Source organism: Callorhinchus milii, unplaced genomic scaffold (assembly GCF_018977255.1).
Source record: "Callorhinchus milii isolate IMCB2004 unplaced genomic scaffold, IMCB_Cmil_1.0 Scaffold24, whole genome shotgun sequence".
Taxonomy (NCBI): domain Eukaryota; kingdom Metazoa; phylum Chordata; class Chondrichthyes; order Chimaeriformes; family Callorhinchidae; genus Callorhinchus; species Callorhinchus milii.
Genome location: NW_024704765.1, coordinates 2,612,754 through 2,634,135, shown reverse-complemented (window position 1 = coordinate 2,634,135; position 21,382 = coordinate 2,612,754). Strand labels below are relative to the sequence as shown.

At 43.9% G+C, this 21,382-nt stretch overlaps 1 protein-coding gene across 4 annotated transcripts in view; it reads left to right on the top strand.

The window, feature by feature from the left end:
• nphp4 (nephronophthisis 4) overlaps positions 1 to 21,072 on the top strand; it is a 145,132-nt gene extending 124,060 nt beyond the window's left edge. For 2 of the 4 annotated variants that reach the window (XM_007897791.2, XM_007897790.2), the window contains exons 18-28: positions 469 to 677; positions 1,523 to 1,749; positions 3,110 to 3,299; positions 7,497 to 7,580; positions 7,776 to 7,932; positions 14,824 to 14,909; positions 16,216 to 16,301; positions 16,665 to 16,836; positions 17,514 to 17,693; positions 19,104 to 19,247; positions 19,957 to 21,072. In XM_007897791.2, coding sequence (XP_007895982.2) covers positions 469 to 677; positions 1,523 to 1,749; positions 3,110 to 3,299; positions 7,497 to 7,580; positions 7,776 to 7,932; positions 14,824 to 14,909; positions 16,216 to 16,301; positions 16,665 to 16,836; positions 17,514 to 17,693; positions 19,104 to 19,247; positions 19,957 to 20,097 — 1,676 coding nt within the window. In that variant the 3' untranslated portion in view covers positions 20,098 to 21,072. Of the gene's footprint in view, positions 1 to 468; positions 678 to 1,522; positions 1,750 to 3,109; positions 3,300 to 7,496; positions 7,581 to 7,775; positions 7,933 to 14,823; positions 14,910 to 16,215; positions 16,302 to 16,664; positions 16,837 to 17,513; positions 17,694 to 19,103; positions 19,248 to 19,956 lie in introns of those variants that run through there. The other 2 variants (XM_042343571.1, XM_042343572.1) reach the window with 2 other exon arrangements.
• The last annotated feature ends 310 nt before the right edge of the window (positions 21,073 to 21,382 follow it).

Below are 21,382 nucleotides of genomic sequence, written 5' to 3'. Positions count from 1 at the left end.
TTATGCCGTAGGACAGGCTATTTGAAACAGTACTTTTTTTTTCCACATGAGATAATCTAATCCCCTTCTCTGAGAAGTAGGTTCACTTACTTTTGTTCGTGTGGAGCAGATTACTACCGAGGCAGCAGGGTACGAGAGCACAGGATGAAGTTTGTGAAGGACAATTTTAAGGCAGTTAAAAGGAAGTATTATTTTCTATAGAGAGGAAATCGGCAGCTGAACACGTTCCCTGGAGGGGTGATTTTGAGGATGGTTTGTTGGACTCATTAAAGCTGAATGAGCATTGATGGGAATGGGAATGTTTAACAGTGAAATGGGAAGGCGGTACAGTGGGGATTCTGGAAGGATGATATCAAATGGGCGGAAGAGCCTGCTTGATCCAAATCTCTCTGGTGTTTGTATCTGGTTTGATGAAGTCACCGTTTGCTCCGATAATGACCTCCCTGCTCTTGTGCTTTCCTGTATTAGCTCACAACACGTTCAGGGCACAGCGTCTGTCAGACCTGGACAGTGAGCTGGCCTCCCTGCTGGTCACCAGGCTGAAGGAGTCTAGTATCTCAGTGCAGCAGGGCAGGAACGAGATGGACGCTGTACGTCAGCGGAAACTGGAGAGGATGTTGGCCGTGCGACAGTTTGAGTCCAGCAACAGCGCCAGCAGCTCCAGAAGCCACATTCTGGTGTGTAACCATTGATGCTGAGAGGCAGGATAACGTTCAAAAAAAATCTTTAAAATTAAATCATTTGAGAGACTAACGTGAGATCCGAAAAGACCATTACACTCTGGATGGCTCCAGGTTGTCAATCTGGGGCTCAATTGATGGCACTATTCAAAAAGGAAAAGGAGTTTCAGTAAAAATTGTTCATTCACTTTGTGGCTCCTTGTAGGACATTGCTGTGTGAAAATTGGCTGCTGAGTTCCCCTTTAAATCGGCAAATTACTGCACTCTACGATCATTTCTATGAGTGCTTTGAGGTGTTTTGACAAGGAGATAAGGTGCCATATCAATTGTAAGGAATATTATTGTTATTTTCTAAAGTACCACTGCTCTCTGCCTCTCACAATCCCAATCCTACACCATCCAACCTGCCTTGAAATTCTCAATGTTATCTGCCTCCATGGGCAATGTATTCGCTGTATTCATTATGTTCTGTATAAATTAGTTAAATCTAAGCTGCTTATTCATCAAATTATATTGTGTAATAATAATACTTGCTTTTGATCTAGCGTCTATAAAATTGAAAGTCAAAGGCACTTCCCAGACAAGTGTCTAAGAATACTCTCACCAGATATACTCTTAACACGCTGCAAGTATATCCCACTGGCTCCATATCAAAACCCAAAACCCCAGCTCAGCATTGAGCACCTGAGCAGGAAAACTATTCAGGGAAACTGCATAGAGATGGAAAATAAGATTACTAATAAAATACAATAATACATGTTGCACCGAATTCATGGGACAAACGGCCTCCTTCTGGAGTAAGAGAGTCTTTGGTTCTTATCTGCACATTCGCTCCCTTTCAGGGCAGACGTGAGGAGCGGATTCAACACACCAGAGACTTGCAGATAATAGAAGCGTACCGCGAGCAAACCAAAACAGCGAGTATTGTCAACATGCTGCACCAGGCCATCACCACCCAGTACACCATGTACGCCACACTGGGCACCGCCGAATTCTTTGAATTTTCCTTGAAAAATCCCCACAATGTACAACACACGATAACCATTGAATGTGAACACCCTGAACTCAGGTACCGTGCTCATTCACAAACCTGTTCTGCCCAAACTTATTGATATTGCATTTGATACAGCGCCTTATCATGTTGTCGAGATGTCTCAGAGCGCTTCACAGGATATATTGTAAAGTACAGGGACTGTATTTTGTGGGTGAAACGCGTTAGCCAGAATGCGCATAGCAGTGTCCCACAAACAACCACAGAGTGAGTTTCCAATTTTATTTGGGGGATTGTTGGCCAGAAACTCCCTTCTCTTTTCGAGTAGCGCCATGAGATCTTTAACGTCCACCTGAACAGGCAGACGGGGCCTTGGTTTAACTTTTTATCCAAAAAAGATGGATGAGATTTACAACAGGATGAATTTGATACAGATATTTTCTGTTTTTCTCCAATTTTAATGATAATGTCTCCCGCGTCCTTATTCTCCCAGCCAGTCTCTCCACTTTGTTCTCCTAAAAGTGGCATTTCCCCACCCCATCCTCACCCCCCGTGCTTGGTGGAGGACGGGGAGGGAGCAGAAAGGGAGGGGTAGGATTGGGGATTGCGGGGAATGGCAGCAGTGCTTGGTGGAAGCACTGCTTGCTGGTGGAATGTGTTGGAATACGAGCCATGCTGCCATCTGTTTCCTTTTCGCCCGGCTCCGCCATTACCTCTCCCCTCAAGCTGCTGAGACACTCATCCATGCATTCATCACATTCAGGTTCAAGTACACTAACTCCCTGCTTATCTGCCTTCCCACTATTCCCTCCAAAAGCTGCGGATCATTCAGAATGTATCCACTCCCACACCAAGCTCCCATCACCCTATCTCTCCCATCCTCGCCCGGCTCCACTGACTCCCCATCCCGGAGAGGATCTAGTTCAAAATCCCCTCCTTGTCTTCAAATCCCTCATCGGCCTTACTCCTCCCTACCTCCTCTGTCGATCGTCTAACCCCATACAGACCTGTCTACTCCCTCCACTCAGCAGGTTCCGGCCTCTTCCATGACCCCCACCCAGCCCCCACTGCTATTGGTGGTCGGGCCTTCAGCCTAAGAGCCCCCACTCTTTGAAACTCCATCCCACAGTCCCTCCACCTCGCCCCTCCCTCACCTCCTTCAAAGCATGTCTCAAGATCCTACTCTTGGAATACACCTTCGGTCACCCTCCTACCCCCCACCCTCTCTGCCCTCCTCCCCTCCAGATCCCAACCTCTAGCTCGGGTCCAAATCCCTGACTGTCCAGCGCCTTGGGACTTCCTCCCGACATGAAAGGCTCTGTGTAAATGTAACTTGTTGTTGTTGTTCTGCAGACCAGACTTGTTAGTCGTCCTTTAGCAACACTAGTTATTTGGATCTGGATAAGACCGTAACTTGTATCTGTTGCATCTATTGCAGCATCATCATAAACAGCAGAGAATGGAGACACTTCAAGAACCTCACAAATACCCTGACGCCTCTGGAGGAGGATATGTTCCTTGTTCAGGGAGGCATCATATTCCCACAGGTTTACTTGCGGCCCAAGGAGACTGTCCATATTCCGTTCAAGTTTCAGACCTTCAGTGCTGACCACTATGTGCCACCACAGGTAGTTGCAGTTAAAGCTTAAACTGGGGTCTGGGTTGCATTAAAATAATATCCTGGCTCGCTGGGAATCCTTGCCTGAAACAGTGGGTAATGAGTTAAATGAAAAGGGTTTTTCTGCTGTTTGTTAAGTGTTGGGAAGGTTTGATCTCATCATAAGCTCTTTGAGACATCCTCCTGAAGTAAAAGGGGCTTTATAAATGTCACATTGTATTGTCTCTTTTTCTCCAGAGTCATTGATTTTCGGTTCCATTTAGCTTATTACTTCAGGGGATGTAAAAGCCCTCCACTCCTCTGCCACTAATTTAAAGAAAAGGAGGTTTATCACTGCTTACATTTCTTCTCCTCCAATCTGAATGCAGTAAAATTCTAATTAACTAGATATTGGTTTTGTTGTTTGTAGACACATCTGGTGCAAATTAGCTGCTGCATTTGCCTTCATCATAGATATACACTACATTCCTGATTATAATTCTATAAAGCTATTTGCCACTTTTGTTTGGAAGGCTCTGGGTGTATGTAAATTGTTACAGTTAATTGTTAACATGTTCAGCTCAATTTGAAAGATTTGCCAACCCAGAGTAAACTGCAGACAAATCCCCTGGACCCACCCATGTAGTCTCTGGTAACTTTGCGTTGCTCTTTTCGCGGCTAGGTTTAAGCACGACTTTATGTGTAACCACGACAGAGCGCTGTGCGTGGCTGGGTTTAAGGTCAGCAGAGCACAGAGCTGCTGCCTGGTCGGCCAGGATCGGCATCACTAACACTGAGAAACCACACAGCGCTGAAGCTGAAATCACGTAACCATTTAAGCATTTCATTTGACATTTAAATATGTGTTTCTTGCTTGCTGCCCTCACAGCAGCCATCTATCCCTAAGCTAAAGGATGCAAAGCTAACTCCTGAAGGTGCTCTCACCATCTCTGTTTACATATAGTAACACATTTATCACTAGTGCGGGTGGGGGCTGTGCTTCAGGGTGGGGATGGGGACGGGGCCTGTAGTTCAGGGCAGGGAGGGGAGGGTCACCCACGTTTCAGGATGGGGGAAGGGGGGGCTGCATTTCAGAGCGGGAGAGGGGAGAGGGGGGTGCTGTGTTTTGGGGTGGGAGGGGTTGTGAGGGTTACTGTGGAAAGGCTGTGTTTCACTGTGGGTATCAGTGTGGGAAAGGCTGTGTGTGTGAGAGGTGTTTGACAGTGAAGTAGTTTATGTAAAGATAAGCTCATGCTGTAGGCAATCGGTGACCTCCTGTGAGTTTGGAGACAGACACACTGTTTTATGTACACTGTTACCTTAGCCCTTCATGTTTGGATTGATATTCTGTGAAAACAGGCAGCTGAAAAATAACATTATTACCAAAATTACAAATATATCCCAAGGTGCCTGTAAAATTGATTTTAAAGAAATGACTCACTCTATGTACCACAGAACGTCACTTTTTCTTTGAAAAATGATTGTTCTCAATTTATAGGAAGGGTGAAATTTGTCATGGTTTGCAGGTCAGTGATGTACCAACACAATACATACCAGGACAGGACAGGTTATTACTGAGAGGATTTCACCAAGCTCAGATTTCACTGTGTAGAACTTGCTGTGGGCCCGAACACATGCCCGAACCACACATGAAAAAGGACCTGAAATTATGCAGCTTCTCAGAGTGTTGTATGGGCACTGAATGGGCACTGAGCTGAGGGAGTTGACCATAGACTCCTTCAAAGAAGTAGGTTTTTAAGTGACCTTTGACGACAGACAGACAGTGGTTGAAGGAAGGAGTTCCAAAGGACAAGGACTGAAGCTTCAACCGCAGGAGGCACGGCGGGAGACGAGCAGCTGGCCTCAGTATGCTCAGACAAGGAGCCGCACAGAACAGTGAGGCTGGTCAAAACCACAGTTGTGTAGACTTGCGGGAGCTGGAAGTAGGTGATGTTGAGGATCGGAGTTGATTTGCTGGGAGACAGAAGATCCTGCACAGAATGGGGATGATGGGCAGGCAATGTTTGATGTGGGTAAGGAAGCAGGTGGTGGAGTTTTGGATGTGTTGTTGGATGATGGACTTTTTGCGAGCAGAGCATTTGAAATGCCATCTGCAGGTGACAAAGGTATGAATGATGGTTTTGGCATAGTTGGGCTGAGATAGAGAGAGATCACAGAGAAGCAGTCCTGGTCAGGGGCTGAATGTGAGAGGAAAGAGAGCTGAGGATTGAAAAGGACACCAAAAGTTGTCCTCTAATTCAATGAATCGCAGAGAGAGGCCAGAGAGAGTTACCTTGATGTACCTCCTGTGATTTGTCTTTAAACGGGTACTATAAATCTGGGCAATAAATAGGAAATCATGCTGATGCTCTGCTCCAGATGGCACTGCAAGGAAGCATATTTAGGGGCAATTTGATGTGTGCTTCTGTGGTATGAATGCAGCATTGGGAATCTAACTGAACTCTCTTTCTCTTCTCCATCGCTTTCGACAGACTTTCTTTCAACACAATTAAAGAATAACTAACTTTTCAGTAACATGTCAGCCTGGCCGTCAGTCAGCAGTGTCAGCCTGGCCCGGTGCTAGCATTTTCGCCTCTGAGTCAGAAGGGACTTGGAATCACCTTGCTCCAATGCAACGCTGGGGAAGAGCTGCATTGTTGGTTGTGCCGCCCTTCGGATGAGACGTTAAACCAAGGTCCCATCTACCTGTTCAGGTGGATGTTAATGATCCCACTGCGCTATTCAAGAAGAGAAGGGAGTTTCTGTCTCCCGGTGTCCTGGCCAATAATCCTCCAAATAAAAATTGGTCATTCACTCCATGGCTGTTTATGGAACACTGCAGTGTGCTGTCACACTCAATCCACTTTACAGTATATCTTGTGAAGTACTTTGAGTCGCTTCAATGATGTGATAAGGCACTATATCAAATGCAAGGATTTTTTATTTATTATTTATTATAACATTAAAAAAACTAATGGCTGATTATTGCCACGTGGAGTAGGAATTAACCCAATCAGCGTTGGGATTGCATTGTTCCCAGTCATGGCATTTACCTACTTCTGTGATTTGATCTTAACTATAAATTTAAAGCAATAGCAATAAATTTACCAACTAGTAGGGAATCTAGAATGCACTGGTGCACTCAGGCCGGCAAACAGCTTTCTTAGGACCTTTATTCTTCTGCTTTCAAATTACACGTAGTTTATGACAAAACATATAATAATCTATGTGTTAAAGCACCTGCATGCATCTGACAGAGGTCAATGTGAGATATTGGGAAATCAAATTTTATACCAGTGGTGGAAATCATTCATGTCAGAATCACCTAGACATTTCCGTTCTGTGCAGCACACAATTTACAGCTCACAAAGTATAAACTCAGACAAGAACCTGAGAGAAGAAAAGACAGGAAATGTTAAAAGTAACCCACTAGAAATGCTGCACTTTGCAGTGTTTATATGTAATGATGTAATTTATTTCTAATCACACATTACGTTTTTAACTGGCCAAATTGTATGTTTGCCATTTCTCAGATTTCAGAAGCTTTTGAAGAACGAACTTCCCGCAGTGGCTCAGTGATTTTATACACTCAGTAGCTGAGCGGTACAGAGTGGGAAAGTTTGAGGTTTTACCCCTGAATTGCTGAGGTAGCTGATCTCAGCCAAGGCAGTAGTTGGGGCCCCACCACAGTTAGGCTGGGGAGAGGGAAGATCAGCCAAGGTTCCTGCTCCTAATTACTATCCAGCGGCCCGGGTAAGAGACGCATCATATATGGGAGTTGCTTAAGAGGAATGAGGCTCAGGTCTTTGACAGTTCATGATAAATAGCGTGAAGGACTCAGGAGCTTAAAGAAGAGGGAAAATTCAACCTGGATATATCATATTTACTGTTTATAATAATAATAATCCTTGCATTTGATATGGTGCTTTTCACGTCTTCTAGACGTCGCAAAGCACTTCACAGAATAGACTGTAAAGTGAATTGACTATATTTGTGGGTGAAACGCAGCAGCCAATTGCGCACAGCAGTGTCCCACAAACAGTCATAGATTGAAAATGACCAATTTATTATTGTTTTGTTTTGAAGGGATTATTATTAGGCTCTGTGTGGAGTAAGGAAACTTGCCCAAGGTTTCACCCTCTGCCTGGAATTGAATCCAGGTGTCTCGCTTGCAAAGCGAGTGCTCTAACCACTGAGCTACAGGACACATTGTGTTTTTCTGTCCTAGGGTCCGTCTGATCTCAGATTGTGTAAAACCCCAAACGTTGGTAATCAGCTGGAGTCCAACACTCTCTCAGCCAAGAAGATCAGAGTACGTATAATCATAGAATGTTTAAAGCACAGAAACATCCCACTTGACCCTCCTACTCCTACTCTCCCTGTCCTCCTGATCCCAAACTCCAGCCCGGGTCCAAATCCCTGACTGGCCAGTGCCTTGGGACGTCCTCCTGATGTGAAAGGCGCTGTGTAAATGTCATTTGTTGTTGTTAAAACTCTCTGTTTTCAGGTCCATTTTAAAACCGAAGATGGTAAGCCGATAGCCATACTGCAGGTGAATGTTGAATCACAGCCATATGTCATCGATCAGACATTCCGCTTTTACCATCCTGAGTTCACCTTCCTGAAGAAATCCATTCGGCTCCCTCCGTGGCACACAATGCCAGGTAACGTCTCTGATTAAGTGCTACTCTGTGTCCTGCAAACCCTTTCCTCAACAGAATTTTTATTCAAAAGGCAAATACTGCAGATACTGGAGATCTAAGATAAAAACAGAAGTCGCCGGGAACAGTCAGCAGGTCAGGCAGCATCTATGGAGAGAGGAAAGTGAGTTAACGTTTCAAGTCGATGACCAAAGGTCAAGTAAAAGAACATTTTAAAGTGCTTGCCATCTGTAGTGGTGTTCACTGACCGAACAGGGAAATGAGAAAATCAAATGCATTATGGAATAGTTACAATTTGGGAGATTTTTGAAGGCAGGAAGAGGTAACCAGACGAAGTGCGCCAATTTCTTCTCATTTGCTTGGAGGCTTTCAACCTAACCCACATGCTCACGTTTAGTTCTGACCTCACAGATCACATTAAGCAGCTGGTTTACATGTACCTAAGATGTACCTCTCAGCATTTTGAAGACCTGCACATCATATTTCATCAATCTTACAGTCTGGTGAAATTTGCAAAAGCCCTCTGGCTTCTATTTGCTTAAATAGACCCCCGTTCTTGAACTATCCTTGTCTTTGTTCTTTGACCTTTGAATATTCAGTGCATGAATTCAGTCTCACCCCCCCAACCCCCCCACCCTACCTGTGCATTCTTTTCCAGCACATTCAAGCAGTTGGAAAGCTATAATTCTTTTTAAAAATGGGTATTAATATTTAATAACATTTTCTGCTTTTGAGTTCTCTCGACTCCCCTAATCTCATTTTTTTAAACCTCTTTCTGTACAGTCTCGTATTCAGCTTAGCAGTTACCTTTTCCTTTCTCCTTTTTTTATTATAAATAAAAGATTTGAAGAATTAATTGTGAAAAACCCTTTCCACAAGAGAATTAGACAAACACATCAAGGCGAAGGGTATTAGAGGGTACAGGGAATGAGCGGGGAATTGGGATTAGGACGGGACCCTTGGAGGAGCAAACATGGACACGAACAGTAAGATGGAAGCTCTCCTACTGTGTTGCACATTTCTATGGTTCTGTGGCTGACCTAGGTGACACAGATTAGGAGGCATTATTCAAGGACAAATCAGTTGAGGATTAAGGGGCATCCTTCAAAACTATTATGCAGGGCAAGCAGATATCCAAATGCAGCGATGCAAAATTAAACAATAAATGTCTCAGAATGAGCTCAATGGAAATAAAAAGGAAGATTAAATGGAAAAAAAGGATAATAATGAAAAAGGCTCGTGATGAGAAAGCAGAGGGTAACCACAAAACTGAATTCAAGACTTTACAGAAAGAGATTTAAAAAAGGAGATTAAGGAGCCAAGAGAGAATTGGAAAAGGCAAAGCTGCAAATGCAAAATTTAATGTCAAAAAAGGTTTAATTATTACAACAGTAAGAGGGTAGATAGGGAAGGTGACCAACTAGTGACAATTCCCAGGGATGGGAAGAAGGTAAACAGGGTCTCCTTAGAGCTGAACTGGCTCCAAGGTGATGTGCTTGACGATAGAATTTCAGAATGGCCACTGAGGGCAGGGATTCTACCCACCAGCTCCTGTTAATCCCTCAAGCCAAAGCCCCAACGGGTAGTGTGGTCCTACCTAGACACGCAGTGGGAAAGCTTGACAGACAGTGGCAAGCTGTGCGTTTTTATCTGTTAAAACTCTAGCAGTACCCCAACACACACTTCGGGGTCCCCAAACTTTGGCTCTTCCCAACCTGCAACTAATACTCTCCAGAACTAGGTAAGCAGAGTGCAAGATTGTGTATTCCATTCCAGACACATATATTTCCATGTGTAGGTGACGTACATGGAACCTTGTCTGCTTTGGATACTCTTAAGTGTGGTGATGGGTGTCCAAGTGTGTCTGACCCAAACAAGGGAAGATGTTAAAACTCTTTAGTACCCAGAATGAACAGGAGATAATAACACATTAATCAACTACCTCCTGGAGGTTTTTTTTTACTAGGAATGATACTAAAAATATGCCATCCAGAAAACATTGTTTGAGCTCCAGGACTTTGACTTAAGTGGGGCTGAGATTCTTCATAGGCTCAGGGACTGAAAATCGACTGGAGCAGATGAATTGGACACCAGGGCACTTAGAACCACAGGGAAGGAGATTTGTGAAACACTGAGAGAGTCAATCACTGCTCATGAAGTTCCAACAGACTGGAAGCAAATGCAATTCCCAAATTTAAGAATCATTCTTGACAGACACAGACCTATTAACTTCACCCGAACAAATGGAAAACTGATGTAGTCAGTCATCAGGAAGAAAACAGAGGATTTATCTATGTAAAAATAATCTAATAAATAGCAACACAAGGCTTCAGAAGGGATAGAACTTGTCTCATCTACCTCGTAAATCTTTTTTTCAGGTCTTGATCTTTTGTTTTTGACCAGCCAGCAGAAACCAATCACAATGCTTAAAAGTATCCGAGCCAGACTGAGCTCCACATATCTATGCCACGTGAAAGTGAAAGTTTCCCTGCACATGGAATACACACTCTCTCCCTTGAGAAAGATTCCTGCTTAACTAAATTGGAAATCTATTAGGCGCAGATTGATTAGAATCAAGGCTTGGAAATTCCACAGTGTGTTCGGATACTGCTGAACTTAACCAGTTAAAACTGCATAGCTTGCCATTAGGAATATGATCTGGCAAGCTTCCTGCTGCTTGTTCAGCGAGGACCACCCTACCTATTGAGCCTTTGGCCCTCAGGGTTAACAGGAGCTGAGTGGGAATTCCTGCCCACACCGCCTTGCCACAATTCTACCCACACAAATCCCTCATTGAGCCATGGTTCAACCACTTAGAAGTGAGGAGCTTGAGAAGCAGCTGCTTATCATTTTGCAGGTACATGAGTTGTTAGAGATGTTCTTATTATAAGAAAAATGCAGTATAAATGCAAATTATAATTAATCTCTGAATTAACCTCAGTGAATGGATTTTCAGAAAATGGCCTTTTTCAGGTTTACTAGTGAACATATCAACACTAGTGAATATATCAACAACAGCTTGCATTTATATAGTGTCCTTCGAGCAGGTAGCGTCTCAGAGCGCTTATGCATGTTTCATGTGTTCCATTCTGGTTATGCATTACTTTCCATTCCTTTATATGCTTCTCGACACATCTGCTTAATTCGTACAAATTCCTTTCAATACTATTAAACTCTGTTCTGCATTGCTCGGTATCATCAGCTCCTTGTCATAGATTTGATCTGTTTGAGTGCTTTGTGAACATTCCAAACATTCCTCTGTTTAATTGGCATTTTTTTGCTTTGAACATTATTTTGTCCATGAGATTATAGTTTTGAAAAGTATATCTCTTTAAAAATAGTCATCAGCTATCACTCCTGTAGTGCAGGTTGGATTGAAGAATTTAAAACCTTTTTTTCAAACTCCAGCAGTAACTTTAATGTAAGGAGCCTTGAATTTCCAGTCAGTCATTTGATAGGGAAAGTTTTTGGACTGAGCAGCTGTCTAGCATAATATCTTGTAATATCTCTACTATCTTGAACAGACTAATCGTAATCTATTTCATGCTATTGTTAGTTCTCATCAGTAGAAGTGCACCTGATGGCTTGTTTAGAGTGAGCATCTGGAGAAGGCTGGCATGGTACTGATGGAACAAAGTGTAGGAAATGATCCAGATACATTACAGATGATGGTGCATTCAGCACCATTGCTTGTAGTTTACAGTTGATGCCAGAATTTTCTTATCTGACACCATTTGTCTTTTTATACAGAACAATTTCAACAGCTGAATTGGTGCTTGCTCTGACTGATGTCTCTTGTAAATCGAATACTGCTGCTGGTTTCTCTTTATTACTCTTGAGTTATATGGCACTAATTTTTTTTCCCCATTGAGTTGTTAGATTTTGACAGACAGAGTTGTAAGTATGATGTCCATCTGAACCCCGATGACAGACTTGGAGTGATGGCTGACTGCTATTTAAATTACCCTCCGCAAATCACAAATGTGCAAAATATAGGCTTCAGTAACTGTGATCTAAATACAAAATTACAATACAAAATTATGTTTGTATAGTGGCTTTCATGACAGGAGGACGCTGGATGCTGGAAGTCAAGGATTTGGACCCGAGCAGGAGTTGGGATCAGGAAGGGCAGGGAGGGAGGGTACGGGTAGGAAGGTGGGTGAAGGTGTGGTCTAAGAGGAGGGTCTTAAGACATGCCTTGAAATAGGAAGGGAGCGAGGCGAAGGGACTGGGATGGAGTACCAAATGTGGGGCAGAGAAGGCTAAGGCCCAACTGCTGATGGTGGGGCGGGCCATGCAGGGGATGTGGAGAAGGCTGGAGCCTGCTAGCGGAGGAAGTGGACAGGTTGATATGGGTCACAGAGGTAGGAAGGAGCAAGGCCATGGTGGACCTTGAAAGCGATGACGAGGATTTTGAACCCTATCCTCTGGGGCATGGGGAACCAATGGAGCTGGGCGAGGGTGAAGGTGCTAGAGTCACGGAGCCTGGTGTGAGAGAGGACATGAGCTGCAGAGTTCTGGGTCTGTAGCCTGTGGAGGGTGGAGTTGGGAAGGGCGACAAGCAGCAAGTTGGTGTAGTCGAGCCTAGATATGAATGTGTGGATGAAGGTTTTGGAGGCCTGAAGGGTGAGGCAGTGGCGGAGCCGGGTGATGTGGCAGAGCGGGTCATGGCACAGATGTGGGGTAGAAAGGATAGTTGAGGGTCAAACAATACCCCACGGTTCTGGACTGGCTCAGTGGGGTGAAGTGTGCAACCATGGATGAAGCCTGGTTTTTTTACAAGCGGAACCAAAACATAGTTAGAAAAGCCTGCTGATCTGTTGACCTGTATGACTGGCCAGCATAATAATGAACCTTGCATTTGATATTGCCTTTCACGTTGATTGAAGGACTTTTCAAAGCACTTCACAGGAATTACGGTAAAACATAGTGACTGTATTTTGTAGATGAACATGGTAGCCAATTTGTGCATTGTAATGTCCCACGAACAAACAACATGAAGTGTGCCACCAATTTTATCTGTTTTATTTTTTACCAGGACACTGCGAGAAACGTCCTTTTTTCGAATAGCTCCTTGGGAATCATAGAATTATACAGCACAGAAGGAGGCTATTCAGCCCATCGTGTCTATGCCAGGTCATTGAAAAGAGCTGTCCATTCAATCCCACTCCCCATACGCCTGCAAAATAGATTATCTAAACTCTAACTTTAACACTCAATCTGAACAAGCAGACAAGACCTCAATTTAATGTCTCATTCAAAGGGTGGCACTGCCAATGATGCCCCTCTGCTCCAGCATTGTATTGTTAAGCGCTCTAACAAACGATACCAGGTCAAAGGCGCTGTACAAAATGCAAGTTGTTGTTGTGCTGGAGTGTCAGTTTAGATTGAGTTCAATGTCCTGAAATGTGACTTGAACCCACAACTTTCTGAATTGGAGGTCAGCTGCTGCCAGCTGATCCAAGCTGACACATTTTGGGTGTGCTTGAATAAAGGAAAGAACTTGGTTTAATATGTCAATATCTCAAAGCACTTCACAGTAATTACTTTTAGTGACATGTTAGGTAGGCAAACATGAAAGCCATTTTGCACACATTGAGGTCCCATAAAACAGCCGTAAAAGTGAATGATTAATTTACGCGCATGACACCTGGCTCTATCTCTCTGCCTCCACCCTCGACTCCAGGACCGGGGACCGAGGCCCACCTCCCTGATCCTGAGCCACAGCCAACGTGGGATTCGCCACTGCTGACTCTCCTGGTCAACATCCAACCGGAGACCGGCTGCTGGTTGATGTCCCATGCGCCCGCCAACTTTGAATCTCTCAGCCTGGACTCGGACTATAAGATTGTCCCCCCCTCTACCCCCTCCCCATCTCTCCCTCCCACCCCGGCCTCTACCCATCCCTCCCTCCACACCTTCGAAACAGTCTCCCACTCCTCTCTCATCACCACTATAACCCGCATGAACCGACCACCTACTCCCTCAACCTCCATCCCCTACCCCTCTCTTTACCTCCCAGCTCCACCTTCTTGCCCCTCTATTCACAGACATCATAAATCTCTCCCTGTCCACTGGTACTGTTCCCACCCCATTAAAAATGCCTGTCATCACTCCTATCCTTAAAAATCCCTCCCTGTACCCATCACTGTTCTCAAACTACCAACCCATCTCCAATCTCCTTTTCCTCTCTAAGGTCCTGAAACAAGTTGTTGCTTCCCAGCTTCGCTCCTTCCTCTCCTGCCACTCCTTTCACGAACCCCTCCAATTGGTTTTCCGTGCCGCCCACAGCACAGAAACAGCCCTGGTCAAACCCTAACCCAACCTCTGTAACTGCATTCCGCAGTCCCTCTGCTTCCCTCCCTTGCCTCCTTCAAGACCCATCTCAAAATCCTCCTCTTCGACTGTGGTTTTGATCACCCTGCTCCCACGCCCCCCCCCCCCCCCACTGCCCTCCACCATATCGGATACCAACCTCCAGCTCGGGTCCGTAACTCTGAGTGTCCAACGCTTTGGGACGTCCTCCCAACGTGAAAGGCGCTAAACAAATGTAATTTTGCTGTTGTATCTGGAGAATTTTTGACTGGATAAACTATGGATCTTTAATTTCCCTCTGAACAGGCAGCCAAGGCATCTCGTCCAAGACAGCGTCAGCGTTGGCTTTAAGCTCAAATGTGGGAATTTGACTGGACCCCATGACCTTTTGCCCCAGAGGCCAGTGGGGTCCACTGAGCGAAGCTGATGTGTGACTGTTTAACTCTGTCTGCTGTGAGCAAAGGGCAAAGTGACCCCTCCCCAGTACTCTGCAGATCTGGATTTGCTGGAATTTGTTCTGTGCTTCTACAGTTCTCACTGCTGTCTGTCCTATTTTACATCTTAACTTGAATCTTCCAGGTACTCACGTTCAAACACAGACTGATGAGCTCCAAATCAATGTTCGCTGCAGTGATTCTAATATCATTTGTGAAACCAAGAAAATGGTAAGTGTCTGCTTTGTTCTGTGTGATAGACCAATTCATTCATTTAATCCAAATTTGACTTCCAATTGATGTTATTTACAAAATGCTATTGAGTTATTTTAATGCTTCAATGTATCTTGAATTGGCCAAACATAATTGGTCTATAACTATTCTGCTTTATGATCTCATTTGAATCCTTGAATGAGGTTACAGCCCAGTCATAATTTATAGGCAGCTTTTCTGTGTGTAACTGCCGAACAGCTTCAGAGTGATATCCAGTGAAGCACCTGTACAGAGGCTCGCTATGCACTGGATGCCGTTGTCTCCTGAGAGAAAATCCACAGTGAATCATTGTGTAGTGTGAAACAGAAGGAGCCGTCGTTACCCAGAAGGAATATTATTTAATGTCCAACCTGTGAATCACTTCCTACTTTGGGAACTGCTGACAATACTTTCAGCTTTCTCATTCACTTTTTGCCAAAGCCTGTGGAGTAAAACTTAGTGCGCACTTCTGTATTCCGTGGGTGATGTTTGTGCTCTGACGCTTCCCCTGATCCTGTTTATCGTGACAAGTTCCCTCGGCTCGGAGCAGCTTTCACACTCTCCACGTTCTCCTTGCAATCCTGATCTGATTAACCATGAGCAGCTTGTTTCAGTGGGCAGAGATTTCCATGGAGCCCCTGAAACTTAAGGACAGTATGGTTTTAGCTTTAAGTAAAGTAAATTTTATCTTAAAATGTGAGATTCCCCTGAACTTTCTTCTAATTATATCTTGATTCTGTTTTTTAAGCTCAGTGGTTAGAGCACATGGTGTTTAGCATAATAACATATTGGTAATTTTCAATCTACGACTGTTTGTGGGACATTGCTGTGCGCAATTGGCTGCCGCGTTCGCCCACAAATATACAGTCAATTCACTTTTCAGTGTGTTCTGTGAAGCGCTTTGGGACGTCCTCCCGACGTGAAAGAGATTTCTAAATTAACCTTCAGAATTTTCCCAAACCCTTACAATCTAAAGCTAACCACGAGAGACATATTATATGATACGTTAGAGTGATATAGGAGCACTGGATCTTTCACGCACACTCTCACACACAGACACATACACTCACTCTCACTCACACACACTCACTCTCACACTCACGCGCACACACACACACACACAAGCTCTGCAAGCCTTGGTGTTAAACCAGCACATTAATTATCAGTATAATAGCAAAAACAGCCAAAGAGCCTCTTGGTTTCCATTTCTACTAACAATTGGTTGCATCTTCATTTTGGCTTTGTTTGCTTGTTTGAAGATAAACAGGCTTTTTATTTTTTTCAGGACCGCAACGAGCCACAGGATGTGTTCCTGAAAGTGTCCTGTGGTCCAAGCCCACAGATTAACAAATTCTTTATCATGGTTTACATGTGAGTGGCTGATTGTATTTTAATCCACCTTCTTTTCGCCCACAAAATATAATCAATTCACTTTACAGTCTATCCTGTGAAGCGCTTTGAGACGTCTCAGCGATGTGATAAGGTGCTATATCAAATGCGAGGAATATTATTATTATTATCATGGAAAGTCCCAACCGCACACTACACGAGTCTCAATTCCCTGTAAAGCGCTTTGAGACTTTTCAGTATTATAGGCATTCTAGATTATTATTGTTTTTCACTTTATTATTAGTCCCACTTTCAATCTTTTGTCTGCTAGTTGATGTTTCAAGGCAGTGAGGAATGGAGTGGGGCCGGTTCCACACTAACTCCCTCGTGCTGGGTGTTTTACAGGGACCTGTGGCTGGCCACCCCCATCCAGATCTGGCAGTTCTATATACACTCCCTGAACCGGGTGGATGTCAGCTGTGTGATGGGGCAGCTCTCCCAGCTCTCACTGGTCCTACGAGGCACACAGGCGGTCAGAACGGTGGCGGCTTACACCTCCCACCCGCACGAGCTCCAGGTAACAGCACCTTTGACAGTAAACCTCTAGCCAGTGAGATTTGGCATCGTTATCATTGCCAGGGAGATTTCACCCACAGAACATACAGTCAATTCACTTGATAGTATATCCTGTGAAGCGCTTTGAGACGACTCGAAGGTGAGATGAAGCGCTGTATCTACTGCAAGGTTTATTATTATTATTACCCTTTTTTCAAAAGATACTATAAATTATAAATAAGAATGTTGGTCTGTGCCGAGTTACTAATTTCAACCAAGACGGCTGTGGACATCAGTACCGACTGGGAGGGATTACAATACTTTTTGACTGTGAAGACCTCTTGCTAACTCGTGACAATAATATGCTCACGCAGTATCCAGTGTGTACCTTTGTATGTGTCTTTAGCAGCAATATTTTCTAATATTGAAAGCATTTTCTTCATAAATTAGGAAGACCAAAGAAAAGGTCATTTGTGATTTTGCATTGAAACTAGACGCAGAGAAGTTCCACCAAATGGTTGTCTCACATGTAAATGAATTGCTCAAAGTCAGGCTAAATGTACCAACTAGGTCAATTTATAACGTAGAAAGGTGTGTTCTCTGGCATGCTCACTCCTTCAAAGAATATTTCCTTTAAAACCCAGCAGAGCAGACCAATGATGGTTGTTGAAGCTTTAATATCATTTTTTTTTCACCTAGATTGAGCCATCAGGTGCCTTTGTACTTCCACCACACTCCGTCAAGGACCTACACCTTACTCTACGCCCCCAGAGAGATGGCAACAGGTGCATATACCTAAATGTGGTGGATATCGAGTATCGGCAGCTGGTGGCTTCCTGGCTGATGTATGTAGCCTGTGGGCAGCCTTTTATTTCCAAGGTAATGGAGTTTACGCTGGTACAACTTTGCTGGGGTTGCAAAACTACAGCACCTTCTCTACTCCGCCCAGGCCAAAGGGGGAGGAGCTGATTAGATGAGGATAGAGCAGCAGATTCTTGGTAAAGAGCTGGAAAGTGGGATTAATAAAAACAACAACAAAAAATCAGAGGCAAGGACACAATGGGCTGTTTGGTCTCCTTCTGTGCTGAACATATATCTATTAATCGAATCTAACTTCCTGCTTGCAGGAAGTACTTAAATTGCTCATTTTGCAAAAATATTCAGAACTCAGCCGCCCGCATTCTGACCTGGACCAAACTCCCTACCCACATCTCACCAGCTTTGGCCCAGGCTCCACTGGCTCCCTGAACCAACCGACTTCACAAGCCTCACTCTCGTGTTCAAATCCATTCACTCCCTGACACCTCCCGACCTCTCCAACCTCCTCACTCCCCAATCCACCACCTGACACCTCCACTCGACTGGCTCCTGCTCATCACTCACACACTCCGCTCTACTGTTGGAGGTCACACTTTCAGCCACTATGCCCCAAAACTCTGGAACACTCCCTCAATTCCTCCACTTTGCCCCCTCTCTCTCCCCTTTTTCAAATTCCGCCCGAAAACCTTCCTTTTCTACTGTGCTCATGTTCACCTCGTCTCCCCCCACCCCCACCGGCTCGGTGTCAGGCTCAACCATTGTTAAGCGCTCTGAGACGCTACCTTACCCTATCTAGGTGTAAGTTGTTGTCATGGCTGTGAGTTAAGTGTCAGCCAAGGGTATGGCTGTCTTCAAAGTGAGCGATCGATTTTTATGAAATTAAATTGCATTCGATAACAGTAGATATTGCCAGCACCTTTTGCACTGCTGCCAAAATGCATTGCTGTCAAGGCTCAAGAATTCAGCACTGAACGCTTTTCCTTCACCCTTGTTGTTGGGTTACGTCTGAAGCCAAAAAAAAACAGTGGTCTAAGCAGTCTGCAATATAAGTCTTGTGGAGTCCTGTAGCTCAGCGGTTAGAGTGCTCACCTTGCAAGGGAGAAGACCAGGGTTTGGTTCCCGGGCAGAGTGAAACATTAGCCAAGTTTCCTTACTCCACACACCTCTGTTTACCTCGCAGTAAGTAGGAATCCAGTTAAGTTGATGGGCCAATCACTTTTCTGGGTGTAATCCTTACAAAAAATGGTCACTCAATCCACATCTGTTTATGGGACGCTGCTGTGTGCAATTGGCTGCCATGCTTCTCCCACAAAATATATAATCAATTCACTTGACAGTATATTCTGTGAAGCTCTTTGAGACGTCTGGAGGACGTAATAAGGCGCTGTATCAAATGCAAGGACTGTTAATATAAGTGGTAAATTTTGCCAGTGTTCTAAAGTTTGCTCTAACATTACTGTCTTGTTGAAGGCTTTTGAGGTCACTATTCCTGTCAGGGAAGGGAAGGGTTCCACAAAGCGAATCAGTTACACCAACCTCTATCCTACCAAGCGAGTGTTCTTCCTCAGGACTAACCGAGCAGACTTACTCCGGTACAAAGAGGACTATTTTGAGGTAATGAATTATATTCTTTCTGGAAAAGACAGGAATTCTAAGCAAAGATCTTTCTATTTAAAGTAGCGTGCTCCTATTTAACCTTTTGAGGATTTTATGCAGTCTGTGGCTTTGCAATGAGTTTAAATAACATGTTCATACTTGTTTTAATGGACTTAACAAGATTCTTTTAAAATGGAATCACAAAGAATTGAAATTAGAAATACCTTTCTTAGAGACGGTGTCATCCTCTGCCACAAACCCTTGTGGAAACAGAGGCCAGAATTCTTTTAAAAGAGAAGTAGATTTTTAAAGAGGAGGATTATTATGATGTGTGGGGAAGGAGCAATGTTAGATGAATTGGCTCATGTGGAGAAAAATACCAGGACAAACTTGATGGCCCTTTTCTGTAACATGGAGGTAGGCTGAGTTTCTGGCTGGTGTTAAGTGCAGCACCTTTGATGTCCTCCACTAATGGAATTTTTCCATTAAAACACTGCATATTGCTAAAGGTGAAATGTTCCAGCTAAACCCCTACAACCCAGGTATTAACCTGGTGAATTGCCACTGGGCACCTTCTAGATCCAGTATTGTTGTAGCACATTAATACCCCGACACACTTACACCAGCAGAATACTGCAGCTCCACACACTTTTAACAGTTGTTACTCTTCGATGATCGTGCCTGCTGAATACAGAACCATTTGTTTACAAGCTGCGGTGTGTTCCAGGTGGGAGGTGGTGAGACTTACAGCATTGGCCTGCGCTTCGCACCAGGCCAGGCCCCAGGAGTGGAGGAAATACTGATCTTCATCAATGACCAGGAGGAGAAGAATGAGGCCACCTTTTGTGTCAAAGTTACTTACCAGTAAAACCCAATACGGTATCCAATACTCTCGGCCTCCGCAAATTATACATTGGCAGAGCTGAGCAGTGATGAGGTGTTAGACTAAAGTGCAGCTGCCCAGCAAGGACAGGCCTCATCCCCACTTAACACTGGATAGAATGTAATGGTTGTGGGTTATGCCTCATGTTGGGACTTGATCTCACAGTCAGGCTGACACTCCAGTACAGTACTTGGGGAGCACTACATTGTCAGAGGTGCCAGATTCTGGATGAGGTGTTAAACTGAGGTCCCGTCTGTCTGTTCAGGTAAATGTTAAAAGTCTCAGGACACTATTGGAAAACAGAGAGAATTTTCTGTCCTCTAGATTAATTAGTCTTTCGCCTCATAGCTATTTGTGCAAATTTGATGTGTTCAAATCAGCTGCTGTATTTGATTACAAAAGCACTACACTTGACAATAATTACTTTTGTGAAGCACTTTGTGATGTTGAATCATTTTAGGCTCTGGGTCGTATGCAAAGATCAACAATTTAATTTGTTACCTTAAACCGACCACCCAACAACTGGTTTGCATTGAGCTCCCATTGATTCCTCTCTAACGTGTCAAAAATCAATCCAGAACCAACCCAACAAAATGATCGTTTATGTCCAATCATCTAAATTCTTGCGGGAGAGTAGGAGTGGAAGAGAGCTTTATTCCATGATAGTCTGGCTGTGAGGTGTACTGCTGAAACTCACTGGATTTTTCTTTTGCTGAAGTAAGTTCTATTGTTTTTTTTAAATATCCCTCTAAAATATTTTTACGTTACTGAATTTGCCAATGTATTAAAATGAAACTAGTGGCATTTTTAGATTTTGCTGTGTTTCTTTGAAATTATTTATACTTTTTATATATTGAAATGACATGTTTGGTTACTCATAACTTTATACAAATCTGTGACACAGACTTTTTCATGTAACTTTTTATGGCAAAAGAATAAAATCAGTATCGTTTGTCTGTATATCTCAACCTTTATTGTAAGTGGCCTGAATGTACAAAGGATTCAACATTCGAGGCTGAGTGAAGAGAAGAAAATGTAAACGCAGTGTAAAGGAAAAAGCCTTGGGCAAGTTTCGTTACTCCACACACCTCTGTTTACCGAGCAGTAAGTGGGAACCTGGTTGCCAGTTGATCGGTGGATCGCTTTCCGGAGGTAATAATCTCTTCAAAAAAAATAATAATTTGGTCACTCAATCCACAGCTGTTTGTGTGACGCTGCTGTGCGCAATTGGCTGTTGTGTCTCGCCCACAAAATATACAGTCAATTCACT